Consider the following 14,204-nt stretch of genomic DNA (forward strand, 5'->3'; position numbering starts at 1 on the left):
TACTAGTCTTACGCTCAACCGATCGAGCTAAAAAGAAGATCTCTCTAGCCGAGCGGTATATTGCGGCTAGTATTTACTAGGGTTACATGAACAATGTTGCATCGACTGTCGGACGGAAGTAGGCTATAGATGGGTTGGCAATTAAATTTTAAAGTTTAAATTACTGAATTTTGTGTGCATTTGATATTTCAGTCGGATTGAACTTAAATTCAAAGTGAAGTGAAACTCACCCAATACTTCCGACTTTTCAAGTGTTACACCTTGTTGATATAGTAGGAATAGGGTTATTTTTTGTTCTCTTAAATATAAGTTCAAACCAGAAGCAGACGCCTATGGAATTAGGTGGAAATTTTGTGGGTGTATTACTTCTGTTTTTGTATAATAATTATTATCATGACATTGATATAACTGAAATAAGCTACTTATGTTTTAGTTACATATAAACATATCTGTGACGTTTTGGTGAAACTATATTTTTATGTCCCTGCCACACAGTAGTTGAAGGCATTGACCTTGAACTTCCAGTGACAGTGACCTAATTTTAGGGCACTTGACAAAACCTGTAGGTGATACCTTGATGTTTTCTTTATAACAAAAGGACACATAGTGGTCAGGAATTAATATGGTCAGATCAACACTAATTGGTCAGGGATTTATTGAGGTGGTCAGATCAACATTTATTGGTCAGGGATTCATTGAGGTGGTCAGATCAACACTAATTGGTCAGGGATTCATTGTGGTGGTCAGATCAACATTTATTGGTCAGGGATTCATTGAGGTGGTCAGGGATTCATTGTGGTGGTCAGATCAACATTTATTGGTCAGGGATTCATTGAGGAGGTCAGATCAACATTAATTGGTCAGGGATTCATTGAGGTGGTCAGGGATTCATTGTGGTGGTCAGGGATTCATTGAGGTGGTCAGATCAACACTAATTGGTCAGGGATTCATTGAGGTGGTCAGATAAACATTAATTGGTCAGGGATTCATTGTGGTGGTCAGATCAACACAAATTGGTCAGGGATTCACTGAGGTGGTCAGATCAACACTAATTGGTCAGGGATTCATTGTGGTGGTCAGATCAACATTCATTGGTCAGGGATTCATTGAGGTGGTCAGATCCCAAAGTGGTCAGGGATTCATTGAGGTGGTCAGATCAACACTAATTGGTCAGAGATTCATTGAGGTGGTCAGATCCCTAAGTGGTCAGGGATTCATTGAAGTGGTCAGATCAACATTCATTGGTCAGGGATTCATTGAGGTGGTCAGATCCCTAAGTGGTCAGGGATTCATTGAGGTGGTCAGATCAACATTCATTGGTCAGGGATTCATTGAGGTGGTCAGATCAACACTAATTGGTCAGAGATTCATTGAGGTGGTCAGATCAACACTAATTGGTCAGAGATTCATTGAGGTGGTCAGATCCCTAAGTGGTCAGGGATTCATTGAGGTGGTCAGATCCCTAAGTGGTCAGGGATTCATTGAGGTGGTCAGTTGGTGATTTCCCGACTGGTCCACAAAGTAAAACCCAAATTTAGAACTTCAGAGGATAGTGAATTCAGGAAAGTTGTTCAGAGCCCTAACAGAACAATTCTATATCAATTAGCCATGAAGCACCAATATCATATTAATATTTTATTATCAGTTTAAGTATACATTATCATTATGGCATCCTATGCGGATACATGTGTGTTGTGTATGTAAGTTATACATACAGAGGATGCTGTTCTGCAGCATTCTGCAATGCGTGGTGCACAGCTAACCATGCACAGAAGCCCAATTACATGGGTCACTGTATAAATATACACCACACCCAAACCACATGGACTTGATCTTTAGACTGTTTACACTAAACAAGAGGCCCATGGGGTCTTAACAATCACCTTAGTTCTGATACAACAAGAGGCCCATGGGCCTTAAAGATCACCACCAGAGTTCTGATATATCAAGAGGCCCATGGGCCTTAAAGATCACCTTAGTTCTAAAACAACAAGAGGCGCATGGGCCTTAATGGTCACCTGAATTCTGATATAACAAGAGGCCCATGGGCCTTAATGGTCACTTAAGTTCTGATAACACAAGAGGCCAATGTGCCTTAAAGATCAGCTGAATTCTGATATAACAAGAGGCCCATGGGCCTTAAAGATCACCTGAATTCTGATATAACAAGAGGTACATGGGCCTTAACGATCACCTTAGTTCTGATATAACAAGAGGCCCATGGGCCTTAACGATCACCTGAATTCTGATATATCAAGAGGTACATGGGCTTTAACTGTCATCTGAGTTCTGATATAACAAGAGGCCCATGGGCCTTAACGATCACCTTAGTTCTGATATAACAAGAGGCCCATGGGCTTTAACGGTCATCTGAGTTCTGATATGATCAGATAAAAAATACATAGAGTTGATGCAAACAGGTAAATAATATTAATTCTAGCACATCTTTGGACCATAACACTCGGCCCCTGTGGTTGGATACAGTAAAATATTCAAACAATCTGTCCATCTCTTTAAGCATATATGCAATTCCATTCCATTAAGTACCGGAGAAGTGAAAATTTGATAAACAACCTTCAAACCCTTTCATCGAGAAAGAGCATTAAATTTGTTTCCAGCATACGGGGACCTTATGATTATAATCTTGTAATTCCAATCAAGTTTGAAGTGAGCGAAATACTCCTGAAAGTAGCATTTCCCTAAGTGTTTAAACTGAACATAACATCACTCCATCCACAGGGAGAAACAAGAGGCTCCATGGGCCTTAACCATCACCTGACTTCTGATATATTTATGTCAATTTGACCCATTCTGGCCCAGTCCATCGGCTTCTTCCCCACACTACAATTAATTCAATAGTTCCCAGATTGGTTGGAATAACATTGATATTTTTCAGCTAAACAGAAAATTTTGAAGTCCAGGTTTGCAGAATCTCTTATTTCCAGATTTAAATTCTGGATGATATTCTGTAAAAGAGCAGTGCATTGAAATGCCCTTTATGTGATTAAACTTTCTGATAAGTTTGGTTAAAGTTGGACGTCAAAGTCGTTTTGAGCAATGGATCAAAGTGTAATGTTGACTTAACTAGCTTTGTCGTCACTGCCAGAAAAGCAACACCATCTGTTATTGTATAGACTGTTATTTTCGGCTTCATTGCAGGCAAAACAAAAATTACATCACCCCCTCATCAGTAAATAGTAATAGGGACTCGTATAGATACACCCCACCCATCAGTAAATGGTGTATGTGGGGACTTATATAGATACACCTCCACCCCCTCATCAGTAAATGGTGTATGTGGGGACTCATATAGATACATCCCCGCCCCCTCATCAGTAAATGGTGTATGTGGGGACTTATATAGATACACCTCCACCCCCTCATCAGTAAATGGTGTATGTGGGGACTTATATAGATACACCCCCGCCCCCTCATCAGTAAATGGTGTATGTGGGGACTTATATAGATACACCCCCACCCCCTCATCAGTAAATGGTGTATGTGGGGACTTATATAGATACACCCCCGCCCCCTCATCAGTAAATGGTGTATGTGGGGACTTACATAGATACAGCCCCACCCCCTCATCAGTAAATGGTGTATGTGGGGACTTATATAGATACAGCCCCACCCCCTCATCAGTAAATGGTGTATGTGGGGACTTATATATATAGATATACCCCCGCCCCCTCATCAGTAAATGGTGTATGTGACTTATGTTTGTATAATTTTAAATACGTATGTAATGATTTTGCTAGTGATAAAATTTGGCCTTTGACCTTTTCTCACCAACTTAAATTTCCATGGCTCTGAATTAAACTTCAGGATGTAACCGACTCTCACAATCTTTACTACACCAACAACTAATGCCGAGAGAACTTGAGGTTGTGTGCTGTACCAATGCAGGAGCGTAAGAATCTCACTGGGGTGCATCTGATTCAAGTAAACTAATAGCAGAGCTCTTGATATCAAATGTGTGGAGTATGTGACTACAAAAACAGCAATAAAGTAAACAGGAAGAATTCTCAGTGTCAAGTTATATTTACTGTTAGGGTGTCAGAATGTATACATTATTTGATACCCTATCAATATGATTTGTTTATACATTCAGCTACATTTTAAAAGATTTATAACTGTGTCAATAAACTTCAAGAAGCATATGTTATTTTCAAAGTCAGGGGAATTTGATAAACTTCTTCAGATCTGTGGATATGATGGTTCTTCACCTCTGCCATTAGTGAGACTCCCACAAGGTTAACCGTCTGCCACGATGGCATCAGTGGAACTACAGAGGGTCCAGACCATCATATTGCCTTAAATAAGAAATGTTTATCATATTTTTGTGATATTTTCTTTTTGCCCATTTTACATCATGAAAAAATTCTTCTGAGTTCATCCCTTTATATACATATATACAGTCCAACAGAAACTTGAAATTTTTATAAACCTTTTTAAAGTCACATACTCCCAAAGAATGGTTTACATTTCGAGCTCTTTACAGTTTTTAGACTAACTTTATACATAACAAATTATCGTGAATCACAAACTGGAGGAAAATGTGTATTTATAAAAGTATTGGGGAAATTCCCAAAAATATTAACTGGGTCTGACAGACCAAGTTTCTATGCGAATTAGTCCCATAATGCATATTTTCTTTGGAAAGGAAATGATTCGTTGGAACTTAGCGAGAGAAGAAAAGGGAATAGATTCAAATTCCGATTTTGCCAGACATCTATTGGATTGCTGGTTAGCTTTTGAACCATGTCCACAGTAGTGAGTGAAAGTTCACCGATCGAAAATTTTATCAATATTTTGTTGTATGCGTATTGCTACATTTAAAGAAATAAGTATTTAGATGTATGTTTGTTTATTTTGTTCAGTTTTTACGCGAATATTCTGCTAATATGTTTAAATGAAAGCATTATCAGGCAAAGTTCACGTATACTCGATATGTAAACAATGGCCTTGTTTGTAGTTTATGTGCAGTGCACATTGTTATAGCCTCGTTCTCGGCTTCTTGACAAATCTTGTGCTAAAAATAAATGCGGCGAATTATTTTTATACATTGATATCTCAAGGATTTCCCTGGTCAAGCATCCAGGCCGGTGGTCATTTTAATGTTAGGTGAGCGTGAATGAGCATCTTGGATTGCCATTAATACATGTGTGTAACTAGAATTTTAGGTAAATTGGGAGTATGCAGCTTTAAAAATTTCTAAGAAGAACACAATGGGACAACTGCATTAAGCTACCTGAAGTGATGGTAGGTGTCTGGGGCTGCTTACAATTATACAGACTGCTGATTCACGAATTACTTATTTCCTACAGAGCCAAAATTCTTCGCATTGAAATTAGATAAGTTATCATAAATATTTATTACAGCAAATGAAAAAGTTTTCGTTCATCTTGTCTTGATATTTAAGTTGCACAAGCTAACGTTATCATCTCCCATATATATGTACACTGAAACTAAAGTTGCCGGAGACACATATATCTCATCAAATGAACTTTTTGTGTATGGGAGGCCTCAACTGATCATTCTAATACAGCATTCCCATGAAGTTGTTTTTGTAGAGCATACAGCTGTTTCTTGCATTACTTAACATGCCGAAACATGTGCTACTGTCCAGCTAGGCTTCTGTGAAGACAAAAAGTCATTACAAATCTTTCATAATGAGTTGTGCAGTCTGCTCTCTCTCCCTCCCTCCCTCTCTCTCTCTCTCTCCCTCCCCCCTCCCTCCATCTTTCTCTCTCTTTCTCTCCCTCTCTCTGTCTCTCTCTTTCTCCCCCTCCCTCCCTCCCTCTCCCTCCCTCCCTCCGTTTCTGTCCTCATCCTAAAATGAGACTGCAGTTCTTCTGTTTTATCCGAGAAATATACAACCAATTTTCAAGCTCATTTTAAATTTTAACACAATAAAGTTTGGTAATGCTTCATTTAAACCCTTGATAAAGACTGATTATGACCGTGGGGATCATGTGAAGTCTGTACGTTATATTCAGCAAGATCTGTAGGAAAGTAAACAGCCTTGTAATGAAGTATTTTAGTATTTTGTGGAGCTGATGAAATATTAAGGACAATCACATCACTGTCTTAAAATGTAATCTAGTAGCTACAAACGACAGCTTTATGCAGGCAATCATCACATTGTGCATTCTTACTCACATTCCCATCAGATTCGCTGTTCTATGTAGATTCTAATTTAAATGAAAATAGAACTGTAAGCCTAATACCGCCCCCACCCTTCCTGCCTGTTACCCACCATTTGCAGCCATCATACCATGGCAACCAAATGGCATCTTTTAAATGTTCAAACATCTTGGATGTTTTCAGCAAAAGTCCATTTTGGACTTTATTTACGAAAACATTACGACACCTGTTTGTTAACTTGCTTGTTTTACAGTACTAGTCTTACAAATTCGCTAGTTGCTGTAGGCTGAACACGTATAACAAATTTTTTATCAACTTTTTTATTCCCAATCTTTTTATTTATACAATGAACTACTTGTATAACAAATTCAATTTCAAGGTCCCTTAGAGTTCGTTATAAACGAGTTTTACTGTAGTACCATTTTATTTGCTATCCCTAAAACACGTACATACCAATTTCCAATTTTCAGCTTAATCAGACAATATCTCAGATTTTACAAAGCAGAAGCTTCCATTGACAGGTTCCATAGTAACGGTTTTGGAAACTTAAAAACAGTTGGTTTTTTTTTGTTTTTTTTTGTATAGGTTAAACTATTCCCACATTACAAAAGTCGGGTCCCAACAATGGCGTCCTTAAATGACCATAACTGTTGATAGGACGTTAGACAACAAAATCCAAACCCCATAAGGATTGGACAAAAATCTGTATGATGACATTCTAACACAATTATATACATATACATGTAATGGTGTATCATCCTTTCTGATTAAATCCCAAAATGTACAGACAAAAAAAATGGATGTACCTCATGTCGTCAACAGACATACAAAGTGATTCCAGTACACTCCCCCACCCCCTACCCCCTACAAAGACCCCCTACCAATGCCCCAACCCCACCCTCCACCCTACTTCTTTATTGTTGTGGGGCAGAGGTATATTTAATATAAATTTTTATAATGACATTATTATTTTAGGGTGGTCGGGTGGCACAGTGGTAACACACTTGCCTTTCACCAATGCGGCTAGGGTTCGATTCCTCGATTGTACGTGAAAAGGTATGGGGTCACCTGCCCGACCACGTGGGTTTTCCCCAGGTACTCCGGTTTCCTCCCACAGTAAGACCCCTTGTGCACTTCCATTTCGGCCAATAAGCGTGATTGGTATAAGTTTATATAACTTATTTAACAATTGTTGTAAAATAAATAAAGTTTATCTTTTTTTGGCATAGCCGTATAATATTCTTTTGGCCCCGAATATGACGCGACAGGTGGCGTTACCGGTCAAGATGAAGTATGTGATTGGTCAATGTAGTGGTAGATGCAAAATGTAGATACGCAGTTAAAAACGAAACAAAGTTAAGATTGAATGCAAGCTGAATTAAGTGGGTGCATCTTTTCAAATGACACATTAATAAAATCATATTCCTGATTCAAATGCAGTCTTAGTATCACCAAAGATGATTCAAACCGATATAATTTTGTTATCCGTGCTGAAACGCATTAGTTCGTTAATTTATTTCATCAGCAGTTTTACATTATAATCACCAGCATTAAAACTATGCCGTTTATCTTTTTTAAAGAGATTTCTTGTTAATAATGAAATCATAATTGGTCAGGCAAGTAATACTATTTACTGTCCACACTGGTAGGTTTAAATCAATGACATACAATAACATAACATACTATGAACACAATATAAGCTGCAGTACTACTTCTGAATTAAAAGATCTTGCTCAAGAAAGCAAGATATTCTTACATGAATGTAGGAAATGGCTCTCATGGAGCCTTTGGGGTAGGGTCAAATAGTGAAATTATCTTTGTTTAAAGACATTGAGGCAATTGGATCTAACAGAGGAAGTCAAAATTGGTTATTGAATGCTTTTCAAATGAATATACCTTGATTACAATTTATCTATGAAACAAAATTTAAAACTAGGTGATCAGCCCTTATTGAAACTGCAACAGGTGACCATTTCAAAAATACATGTACCACAAACTGAGTAACACTTCTCCAAATTTTTTTATCAACTTTTCTATTTATCCCACTTTATCGCCCTTTAATCCAAAAACTGATGCTGGCTCCATGTCTCAGTGTGTCGAGATATAAGGGGATCTTGGGGTTTCATCTTAAGGGGCAGGATGAAACCCCACATCAAACATTTAGGGGAAACCAACATCTGGGCCAGGATCCAAACATCAGCAGGATGGCTAGATCAGGATTCTAAATTTATAGCAGATAAATTAAATCAGTAGCTCAGATTTTAAATTATCTGTCTGATTCCAAAGACTACTGCATGGGTTAAACAGATGGTGTTTCCAGGCATGTAAGTGTGGCCAAAAATAACCAATGTGTGATATCCTGTTCCTGCATGAAAAACATGGTGTTTTTACTATCAAGATTATTTCAATAAATTGCTTGAAACAATTTTGAAATTTAAGACCAAAATGATCAGTTTTGAAATACATGTAATCAAAAAAAAAATAAAGAAATGGTTGGGTGGCACAGGTTCACCTAGGCAACAGGAATTTGATTCCCTGATCAGATGTGAAAAGGTCATGGGTCACCTGCCCAACGGACCACGACCAGGAAGGTTTTCCCTGGGTACTCCGGTTTCCTCCCACATAAGACCCCTCGCGAGCTTCCATCCGGGCTAACAAGTGTGATATACATAAGTCAACATAACTTGTTTCGGAATTGTTGTAAAATAAATAAAGTTTACAAAATATAAAACATGGACATTAGATTAATGATAAGAAAATTAAATATGTTGAAATTCTATTCAAACAACGGTGACTTTGACCTTTGACCAACAAGATCTGTATTCAAATTGGTCCAGGGTATATTGAAATGTAAATGTTCTATTTCCTGAAACTATAATAAAGGAAAGTGATTCTTTCAGAAATTGTTGAAACATATTGGCCACTGTGGACAACAATGTCTTCTACCATCTCGAACACTACATAAGACAGTGCTAGTATAGGGATAAAACTCTGCAGGGGGCCATTGGGCCATTTGCCCCATATTTTCCAAAATGGCCCACCAAAACTCACAAATTTCTTCAATTTTCCATGTTTTGGCCCATACCATTTCTGAAATCTTGTCAAAATGGTTCATGATTTTTGAGTCCTGGGTGAATCCTGTGGTACGCTTCACATTGGTCATTAGTCTGATGAAGGTGACAGTGTAGTCATCGAAACGTCACACTCTTAGATATCATATTGGTTGTGTCATATAACTTCTATCATATTTACTTTACCAACCTGAAGAAAATGTTCCAAAAAATAGTGTATATGGTTCTCTACTGACAGGCTTGGAGCTCCTGTACAGTGAGTGTTTTGTCAGATAGAGAGATATAGTCAAGCTGACAGTAGTAGGTGGAGATAACGGCTAGGTCAGATCACAGATAGAGAGAAGGAAGCAGCTCAAGTATATTAATCTATGATAAATCACAAATGACTAATCCTGCCTCAAAAATAGAACTTCGGAACACAAGGTGCCAAGCCACAAATGTGATAATGAAAATGTAACTAGCCTCATTTTTAATAACAGACAATTTGACCTCTGAACCTATACAAGTAATCACAATGATTTCATACAGGAGGGCATATGGTTTTCATTTGACTTTTGACATTTGCTAAAAGTTCAAACAATTACATTATTTGTAAAATACACAGGTCTATCAAAATTCAAGTGAAACCATCAGGTCATAAAATACAATATAAAACAGCTAAAATATCAAAGGTGATGTATTTAAGGACAGTTTACACCTGGAGACCGGTACACAGTCACACACAATGATGTACTATAGGACACTTTGTACCTGGGGACAGGTAGACAGTCACACACAATGATGTACTGTAGGACACTTTGTACCTGGGGACAGGTAGACAGTCACACACAATGATGTACTGTAGGACAGTTTGTACCTGGGGACAGGTAGACAGTCACACACAATGATGTACTATAGGACAGTTTGTACCTGGGGACAGGTAGACAGTCACACACAATGATGTACTGTAGGACAGTTTGTACCTGGGGACAGGTAGACAGTCACACATAATGATGTACTGTAGGACAGTTTGTACCTGGGGACAGGTAGACAGTCACACACAATGATGTACTATAGGACAGTTTGTACCTGGGGACAGGTAGACAGTCACACACAATGATGTACCATAGGACACTTTGTACCTGGGGACAGGTAGACAGTCACACACAATGATGTACTATAGGACAGTTTACACCTGGGGACAGGTAGACGGTCACACACAATGATGTACTATAGGACAGTTTGTACCTGGGGACAGGTAGACAGTCATATACAATGATGTACTATAGGACAGTTTGTACCTGGGGACAGGTAGACAGTCACACACAATGATGTACTATAGGACAGTTTGTACCTGGGGACAGGTAGACAGTCACACACAATGATGTACTATAGGACAGTTTGTACCTGGGGACAGGTAGACAGTCAGACACAATGATGTACTGTAGGACAGTTTGTACCTGGGGACAGGTAGACAGTCACACACAATGATGTACTATAGGACACTTTGTACCTGGGGACAGGTAGACAGTCACATACAATGATGTACTATAGGACAGTTTGTACCTGGGGACAGGTAGACAGTCACACACAATGATGTACTATAGGACAGTTTGTACCTGGGGACAGGTAGACAGTCACACACAATGATGTACTATAGGACAGTTTGTACCTGGGGACAGGTAGACAGTCACACACAATGATGTACTATAGGACAGTTTGTACCTGGGGACAGGTAGACAGTCACACACAATGATGTACTATAGGACAGTTTGTACCTGGGGACAGGTAGACAGTCACACACAATGATGTTATATAGGACAGTTTGTACCTGGGGACAGGTAGACAGTCACACACAATGATGTACTATAGGACAGTTTGTACCTGGGGACAGGTAGACAGTCACACACAATGATGTACTATAGGACACTTTGTACCTGGGGACAGGTAGACTGTCATACACAATGATGTACTGTAGGACAGTTTGTACCTGGGGACAGGTAGACAGTCACACACCATGATGTACTATAGGACAGTTTGTACCTGGGGACAGGTAGACAGTCACACACAATGATGTTATATAGGACAGTTTGTACCTGGGGACAGGTAGACAGTCACACACAATGATGTACTATAGGACAGTTTGTACCTGGGGACAGGTAGACAGTCACACACAATGATGTACTATAGGACAGTTTGTACCTGGGGACAGGTAGACAGTCACACACAATGATGTACTATAGGACAGTTTCTACCTGGGGACAGGTAGACAGTCACACACAATGATGTACTATAGGACAGTTTCTACCTGGGGACAGGTAGACAGTCACACACAATGATGTACTATAGGACAGTTTGTACCTGGGGACAGGTAGACAGTCACACACAATGATGTACTGTAGGACAGTTTGTACCTGGGGACAGGTAAACACACATACAATGATGTACTGTAGGACAGTTTGTACCTGGGGACAGGTAGACAGTCATACACAATGATGTACTGTAGGACAGTTTGTACCTGGGGACAGGTAGACAGTCACACACAATGATGTACTGTAGGACAGTTTGTACCTGGGGACAGGTAGACAGTCACACACAATGATGTACTATAGGACAGTTTGTACCTGGGGACAGGTAGACAGTCACACACAATGATGTGCTATAGGACAGTTTGTACCTGGGGACAGGTAAACACACATACAATGATGTACTGTAGGACAGTTTGTACCTGGGGACAGGTAGACAGTCACACACAATGATGTACTGTAGGACAGTTTGTACCTGGGGACAGGTAGACAGTCACACACAATGATGTACTATAGGACAGTTTGTACCTGGGGACAGGTAGACAGTCACACACAATGATGTACTGTAGGACAGTTTGTACCTGGGGACAGGTAGACAGTCACACACAATGATGTACTATAGGACAGTTTGTACCTGGGGACAGGTAGACACACATACAATGATGTACTGTAGGACAGTTTGTACCTGGGGACAGGTAGACAGTCACACACACAGTTTGTACCTGGGGACAGGTAGACAGTCACACACAATGATGTACTATAGGACAGTTTGTACCTGGGGACAGGTAGACAGTCACACACAATGATGTACTGTAGGACAGTTTGTACCTGGGGACAGGTAAACACACATACAATGATGTACTGTAGGACAGTTTGTACCTGGGGACAGGTAGACAGTCACACACAATGATGTACTGTAGGACAGTTTGTACCTGGGGACAGCTAGACAGTCACACACAATGATGTACTGTAGGACAGTTTGTACCTGGGGACAGGTAGACAGTCACACACAATGATGTACTATAGGACAGTTTGTACCTGGGGACAGGTAGACAGTCACACACAATGATGTACTATAGGACAGTTTGTACCTGGGGACAGGTAGACAGTCACACACAATGATCTACTATAGGACAGTTTGTACCTGGGGACAGGTAGACAGTCACACACAATGATGTACTATAGGACAGTTTGTACCTGGGGACAGGTAGACAGTCACACACAATGATGTACTATAGGACAGTTTGTACCTGGGGACAGGTAGACAGTCACAGAGGGGTCGAGGTGGGGGTGGAGGTTGGGGCACTTCAAATCGGTTGTAGGGTAGAACAGTACAACTTGTATATTTTATGGCAATCTTAATTGCTGACAGGTAAATGTAAATAGACACGTTCCAGCAACCAATTTACCTGGCCGTCCCATTATCATTTCTTTTTCAAAATGAAAATGTCAAAGGAAACAATAATACTTGTAGACATATTGGATTATGGGTTGGCTTAATATAAAGTATTGGTAAAGAATTATCCAAACCTTTGGAGGGATTGATTTCTGATTCTTCATTCTGGTTCGGATGAACATTCAAAATATTCAATGTTGAAAATTTGAAGAAATTTTTAAATTTAAAGGCTTTAAAGCATGTAAAATCTCAAAGCTATGAAGATTACTGAAATCTCAAAACGGTATGAAGATTACTGAAATAAATGCATTTTGTACAGTAAAAATAGGCGTTCTATCAACTTTGATAAAACGATATAAAAGCTCTTGGAAACATGCCTTTTGACAAGATAAAATATAGGCTTGTTACCATCTTCTACACAAAAATTGTCCATATCTTTCTACACTAACAGCCATGCTTCTAATTTTCTGTACTCACCTTGAGCAGATTAAGTGCCAATTTCTTCATCATTATTACAGATTTGATAACATACACACATCAGCTGGCTTCAAATGATGATGTCTGGGAGAGCAACCGGAGATACAGGCAAGGCAGAAAGCCGAAAATGTAACTTGTCAAAAAAAATATCTCCAATGGCTGCAGTGAAGATGTTTCCCCCCTCCTGTACTGGTGAGGAGGTATGGGGTACTAACTCACCACCTTATCATAGGGTGGTCATGATCACATAGCCAGCAAACACTGCAAGGATCCTGTTGTATCCTGGGTAACAACTTTATATACACAATCCAAGGGGACTGTAGGTCCAAAACAGTGTGCTTTGTTGTACAGGCCAGAGAACCACGCGGAGTTAAAAATGACAGTCCAAAGATTTAGATCCAATTTAGTTCTAGAACGAACTTTTCTGGTCCTGAACTAGGAACGTGTGTCCTGTCAAAGCGTTGGTACTTGGACAGCAGTTACCTTGATAAATATCTGCAATCGCCTGATGTTTTTCAGTCATAATGCTTGGATCTTGCTGAATATTAAATTTGATAACTTTCTCATTATGGAAATGATACCTCGTATGCCCACAACGTACAGCCTCAATATTCCAGTTTATAATTAGCATAGGTAAAAAGTTACAAATTGACCTCGAAATCTGCAGCATCAGTTGCATTCGACACAGGTGTGCGTTAGATTTGTCTGACCCTACAGTACATTAACTAGTCAAACATACCAGTTCACTGCTGTTATTTTGGATCAATCTCGCATACGATAGTCGGTCATTATATTAGTGTAGGTATATTAGCAATCTAATTGCCTCGG

General features: G+C 39.4%; 1 protein-coding gene across 1 annotated transcript in view; it reads right to left on the reverse strand.

Annotated features, from left to right (window-relative positions):
- Positions 1-13,869, reverse strand: part of LOC117317383 — a 73,316-nt gene extending 59,447 nt beyond the window's left edge. Inside the window, 1 exon segment of the mRNA XM_033872188.1 lies at positions 13,377-13,869. Within this exon segment, the coding sequence (XP_033728079.1) occupies positions 13,377-13,409 (33 nt within the window). The 5' untranslated portion in view covers positions 13,410-13,869.
- Positions 13,870-14,204: the final 335 nt, after the last annotated feature.

Source organism: Pecten maximus, chromosome 19 (genome assembly GCF_902652985.1).
Source record: "Pecten maximus chromosome 19, xPecMax1.1, whole genome shotgun sequence".
NCBI lineage: Eukaryota > Metazoa > Mollusca > Bivalvia > Pectinida > Pectinidae > Pecten > Pecten maximus.